Source organism: Neltuma alba, unplaced genomic scaffold (assembly GCF_004799145.2).
Source record: "Neltuma alba isolate B1F8T4 unplaced genomic scaffold, ASM479914v2 tig00000613_pilon, whole genome shotgun sequence".
In the NCBI taxonomy this organism is placed as follows: domain Eukaryota; kingdom Viridiplantae; phylum Streptophyta; class Magnoliopsida; order Fabales; family Fabaceae; genus Neltuma; species Neltuma alba.
Genome location: NW_021632115.1, coordinates 106,667 through 113,149, shown reverse-complemented (window position 1 = coordinate 113,149; position 6,483 = coordinate 106,667). Strand labels below are relative to the sequence as shown.

The 6,483-nt window shown below is 34.4% G+C and overlaps 1 protein-coding gene across 3 annotated transcripts; it reads left to right on the top strand.

Annotated features, from left to right (window-relative positions):
• Positions 1-2,362: 2,362 nt before the first annotated feature.
• LOC114742069 (KIN17-like protein) lies at positions 2,363-5,086 on the top strand. 3 transcript variants are annotated; one of them, XM_028930337.1, is made up of 3 exons: positions 2,363-2,423; positions 2,695-3,076; positions 3,800-5,086. In XM_028930337.1, exon 3 carries the CDS (start codon positions 3,807-3,809, stop codon positions 5,004-5,006), a length of 1,200 nt encoding a protein of 399 aa, XP_028786170.1. In that variant the 5' UTR covers positions 2,363-2,423; positions 2,695-3,076; positions 3,800-3,806; the 3' UTR covers positions 5,007-5,086. The 3 variants fall into 3 exon arrangements, with proteins under 3 accessions (XP_028786170.1, XP_028786165.1, XP_028786178.1); XM_028930332.1 differs by lacking the exon at positions 2,695-3,076 and having other exon boundaries at positions 2,367-2,423; XM_028930345.1 differs by lacking the exon at positions 2,363-2,423 and having other exon boundaries at positions 2,541-3,076.
• The last annotated feature ends 1,397 nt before the right edge of the window (positions 5,087-6,483 follow it).

The window sequence follows — 6,483 nt, the reverse complement described above, 5'->3', positions numbered from 1 at the left end:
TTTTTTATGGTTTCTCTCAATTTTAATTCAGTCATTAAATTTCACTTCTTTATTATATTATCTCAATTCTTTTTTTATGTTTCAATTTATATTTAAAATATTTTTTATGATTTCTTTAAAATTTTAAAATTTAATTCACTCATTAAATTTGATTTCTTTATATTAAATTATTTTAATTTCATTATATTATATGAAATCAATTTTTTTTATGTTTCATTATTTATTAAAACTCATACCCATTTTGGTAATTTTTCAGCCAAACTTATTTTTACTTAACTATAATCCAAACAAACTTTTACCAATCTGACTTTTGCAAACTAACTTTTCTGAACTCCAATCCAAACACAATTCAGCATATCCAATTTAACTTTTACCAACTTTACTTTTTCATAAGCTACTTTTCTTATAAGTTGCTTCTCCAATCACTGATCCAAACGGGCACAGTATTTCACAAAGTCCTGGGCTAAATGGGCTACAAGGTGGAGAAGAAAAGCTTGTCTTTGTCGGCCATGTTTTATGGGTTATTTTCTGTTAGGCCCTCAGTGGGTGGAAACGATGAGCAGACGAGCAAAGGCGAAGCAGCGCCTGGTAGTGCGGCGGAGGCCACCATGGTCGCCGCCATGAAGCATTTCTCTTCAACTACACGCAAAGTAAGGTTCGGGTAATTCAAGAAGACAAACCAAACCGTGGTTTGGAAAAGTGATTCTAGAGAATAGATTTTGGGAAGAATAAATTATGTAAAGAATAGATTTTATAAAAAAGTGATTTTGAGAAGTGAGAGTGTTTGGATAGTTTTTATCAGAAGCACTTTTTATATATACAAATTATTAAAAAAAAGACCTAAGTTAATATGATAATTACAGAAAAAATAGATTTTATGATATATTTTAATTTGAAGGAATGAAATTGTTAATAATAAATTTTTTATTAACATAATTAATAATACATAATATAATATAATTAATAAATAATTAATATGTATATATTTATAAAATATAAGATTAAATATGCTTATAAAAAAATATGTTTATAAAAAAATAACAAGATACATATCCTATAGGCTCTCACACTCTCCATTTTTTCTCCAAAAGCAAAAATTTTTTGCTTTTTCCAAAACCATAGTTTTGGAGCCAAAACCATGGTTTTGGTTTTTGAGTGGGTATTTGGGTGATTTATTCCCCAAATCATGGTTTAGGTCTCCAAACTATGGTTTGGGGTGTCACCCAAACACAGCCGTAGAGTTACAAGACAGCTGTAGGTTTGGCCTGGCCTGATGAGACCGCCATAGTTAATTGCTGCAATCATAGACCGCCTGATGAGGTAGACCGTGAGCCTTGTAAAATAGTTGGACTTATAGATTTCCAGATGAGATAAGATAGGGTTTTTGTTCTCTCGTATCCTGGGCTTCGTTTAACAGTATTAGTTATTTGTAAAAAAATTTGCGCGTACATGAGTTTTTTTAAAAAAATGTGTTTTTTAATTATTTACATTGAATGCTACTCATTTAATTTAAAAACCCCTTAATATAATAGTCTCTTTTTCATTAGTTGAATTCTATAATATTCAAGCAACTAATTAAATCATGAAATTATACACATATTTAAAATACTAAAAATAATCATTTATCCGCACACCAATTGAGAAATTTAAAAACACAGAATGAAAAAAAAAATACTGATAACATTATTTTCTAATCCCTGAACATAATAAAAAAATGACAAAAAATTAAAGAGATTGAGAAAAGAGATTAATTCAGCCCCAGTACTTTAAAACTTACTAGCTCCGATCCTTAATATAAAAACTAGTTGACTAATTTGAGGAGATTAAGTAAATTAGTTGAGTTAGTTATTTGTTATAAATAGGTGTTATCTTTCTTAGAATACCTTTGTTAATCAATAATCATGTATATTAGTTAAAATTATCATTTGATGAAACCTTTAACAAGTGTAACTATTATAAAGATTATTTTCAAAAATAAATATAAAAGACAGAATGGATTGAAATTTTATATTTAGAACCAAATTAAAAATCAAATAAGCTCTTATGATAAGGAACAGAAGTGGCATTACCCTAATAGCGGAGAGTTGCTGGTAAATTTTATTCTTATTATGAATTAATAAAAATATTATGATTTTTTTAGCTGAAAAAAATATTATGAATTTAATCAGATAAATTTCAAAAGCATGTCATTGTTTTTGTCCTTTATCCAAAAGTATAAAAGAGCAGACGGCTTCTAGAGAATTCTCAACGGCCTTCATACGCTGCCGTTTTGTGCATCACGTCCAGACTCATCCACAGTAACCTTAACGGTAACGACCGGGTTTTTCTAATCCTGCCATCGTCTTCCTCCCCATGAACATCCAAGGGCCGTACCTATCATCTGCCGGCGGCGAGCTCAGAATATCGGACGGCATTGACGCCTGGTACACTTGTCCTTCACTTGTTTTATTTCTTTTATCTGTCTGTTGAGCCTGCTTCATGGAATCCATGTTCGCTTGTGTTGTTCTCTTCACTTATTTTATTTCTTTTATCTGTCTGTTGAGCCTGCTTCATGGAATCCATGTTCGCTTGTGTTGTTCTCTGATTTTTTTGTTGCGTGTTCGTGGATACCAGAAGAATGTACTTGTTGGTTTTGAGATTGTTATTGGTTCGGATTCTTATGGAAGCTCTCTGTTTTGTCTAAATTAACCGCAGAAAAAGAAAATCGGATTAAGCCCCTCATATACAGAATCCAAGAATTCATCTGGCACTTATTCCTCCTGCAGATCAACTTCAACGCAGATTCTAGCATAGCTACCTCGATTTTAGTATCAATCTCTCTAACATAAGTAAGACTATGGAGGTCAACCATAATTGTCTCCGCAACTAAATCCGTGCTTTCTCTGGGCACTCCTTATTATAACAATGCATTGTTAGATTATGAATTGTTATCCATATTGCCATTTTTCCCGGTTTGTTGGTTAAAGGATTGAACTCAGGAGGCCAACGTTGAATGGCTAATGTGATGCTGCAAGATGTCCCAGGGCCCTTCATTTTATGAGCTTGGGAACCTCGCGACATACTAATTGTTTTCAAGGTCTGTTAACACAAAGTCAGGACCATTCCCCATAGAGGAGAGCCAACCTTTAAGTAACGATAGTTTAATTTGATTCCTAAGATGGTATAGTAAATACAATAGATTCCCTCCCTGTCTTACAACAACTTTTACAATCTTCATGTGATATTTTAAGAGAAGGATAAAGAGCTTCATCAGTTTCCTAGTTTCCTCTTTGATTGCCACTTATGATTGTTGTTACTTTTGTCGGATGACTCTGTATTTCACTCTTTTACTTGACTCCTGTTAATGACTGAAAGTTGATCACTATAAGAATTATGTTGATATTTCTCTGCATCATCTTGCTTCTTAGGAGAAGCAGGAGCAAACAAATTCTTCCTGTTTCTCCTCAGAAACGAGAGTTTCTTCTACAACTTCATCATTCTCACATATGTATTTGAACCATCCGCTTCATATTTGAGCCAATTATATTGTCTCCTTTTGTAAGAACCTGATCTTTCTGTTTCATATCTCAAAGTTTCGTCCATTAATCCTCTGGTATTCTTTTATCAAACATGTTCATAGATATCTTAGGTGAATCTCATAACCAACTCATAGAAAGTGCTAATGCTCGTCATAATTACAAACTACTTCTATAATTTGTCTTTTCTATCGATGATGATCCATATTTGTTTCGGTCATCTTTTATCTGATTTGGTCTTTATTCACAACAACTATTAATTTTCTGAAAACCATTTTATGCAGATTACCAATGGGAAAGAATGAGTTTCTTACACCAAAGGCTATTGCTAATCGAATCAAAGCAAAAGGGTTGCAAAAGCTTCGATGGTACTGTCAGATGTGTCAGAAACAATGCCGAGATGAGAATGGGTTCAAGTGTCATTGCATGAGTGAAAGTCACCAGCGCCAAATGCAAATCTTTGGACAAAATCCAAATAGGATCATTGAGGGCTACTCTGAAGAGTTTGAGAAGTCTTTTCTAGAACACATGAGGCGGAGCCACCGGTTCAGCCGGATAGCAGCTACAGTAGTTTACAATGAATACATTAGTGATAGACATCATGTTCATATGAATTCCACTAAATGGCTTACGCTAACTGAATTTGTCAAGTATTTGGGTCGGACTGGCAAGTGTAAGGTTGAAGAAACACCCAAAGGTTGGTTTATAACATACATTGATAGAGATTCTGAGACACTTTTCAAAGAGAGGATGAAGAACAAGAGGTTAAAGTCTGACATGGCTGAAGAAGAGAAGCAAGAGAAGGAGATACAGAGACAAATAGAAAAAGCAGAGCAGTTGATGAAGCAGCCATCTACCATTGGATCCGATCAACCTTCACAGGCTGAGCTTCCAAGAGAATTAAAAGTGGAAAATGGGGCTAAGGTTGGGTTTTCTCTTGGTTCATCAGCAAAACTTTCAACCGAGGAAAAACCAGAGGGACCAAATATAGTGTTCGACGAAGTTGAGGATGCCAAGAAGGAAGCAAGGAACCCCGTTGGCTCTTTGAAGAGTAAAGAGAGTGGTGGTGGGAAATCGACATTGGATGAACTGATGCGAGAAGAAGAGAAGAAGAAGGAGAAGATTAATAGAAAGGATTACTGGTTGTATCAGGGAATTGTTGTTAAGGTCATGAGCAAAGCTTTGGCTGATAAAGGGTATTACAAGCAAAAAGGTGTTGTATTAAAAGTGATCGACAAGTATGTTGGGGAAATAGAGATGGTTGAAAGCAAACATGTGCTCAGAGTTGATCAGGCTGAGCTTGAAACTGTGATTCCTCAAATTGGTTGTCTTGTCAAGATAGTAAATGGAGCTTATAGAGGATCCATAGCAAGATTATTAGGGGTTGATACCGATCACTTTTGTGCCAAGGTGCAGATAGAGAAAGGTCGTTATGATGGGAGAGTCCTCAAGGCAGTGGAGTACGAAGATATTTGCAAATTGGCCCAGTGAGTTTAACAGCAAAGGATAAGTATGTGTGTCATCTTGTAATGAAACATGTACTTTGCATGAACATTTTTGGTAATTTTTTCACTCTGACGAGTATTTCATTGCCCTATTCATTTCTTGCTTTGTTGATCTTAACAAGATTTGAAAACTGCTTTCTTGATTCTTCTCAATTAAGTGATAAGTGACAACTGAAGAATGCTTTGCGAGACAGAAAACGAAGAAAAGAAAACAGTCCATTTCGACATGCAATATTCTACGCTACATTTACTCTCTTCTCGGCACATTCTTGCAGAGGAAAACTGATCGCAACCATAGTAGTGATGAGAGTAACGTAAATAAGGTTGGGGTTAATATGTAAATTTGTTTTAAAAGTTTGTTAAAACAATGACGTTGATTATTAGTATTTTAACAATAAATGGGTAATGTTATTACGATTTTAAGCTTTCAGGATAAATTTACACCTTAATCTACATGGTTAAGTCAGCTATTTATTAAAACTCCAGATTTTACGTATTTTAATTGACATTTGACATCATAAAGTAACTCTTCATATTATTCCGAGGTGACCTCATGTAACTCATAAATTTTTCTTACATTAATGTCAAGAAAAACAACATTCATCTGTAGATGCATATATATCATATTCAATTATTTGTAAATAACAAACACTACTCTTCCAGTCCTAAATATAACACTTATTTTATAATGTAAATTTTATACTACAAAGTGAGTCTTACATTTAGGTTTAGAATTGGAAGTATCACACTGATTGAACTAGACTGTACAATGATTCCATATAACTTCCAAATATGCTCATGACTGGTTGAATCTTGAGACCTATTTTGGCTTCGGCTTTAACTGGTCCCAGGACCCTCTTCCCTAAACTAAGGATTCCCTTCGTGGATTAGCCCAAGTTTACTTTGTGAGGCAGAGAGAAATGCTTCATGGCGGCGACCATGGTGGTTTCTGTCGCAACAACCGGTGCTGCTACAGTCTTACTCGTCTTTGGGGTTCCACAGAGGAAACTGACTCCAAATAATCTATGAATCATTGACCAAAATGACAAGCTTTTCTTCTTCTTCGCCTTATAACCCATCGATCTTACTTTGTGGATTCTGTGAAATTGCAGAACTTGATAAAGCTCTTAACTAAACTCTCAGCTTCTTGTTCAGATTGAGTTCTCTGCTGATTTTGGTTCAAGAGCTATCCTTTATTTATAGATCAAGTTCTGATATATTTCTTGCTGAAAAAGCAAACTAAAACCGTGGTCATAAAGTTTCATGTCGTTCAAAGTAATAAAGCTTCCGAAAAATATTGCTTTTGACTCTTTTCAGTCAAAGTAATTGAATTGAATTTCTGGGAATCTGCTTACATTTTGGTTCCTCCATGTTCCCATGTGGTGGGTGTGGCGAAACTGCCATTGAAATGACAAATAGAAGGGGACGTCTCTGTGAGGCTAATCTAATATTGAAAGCATGAC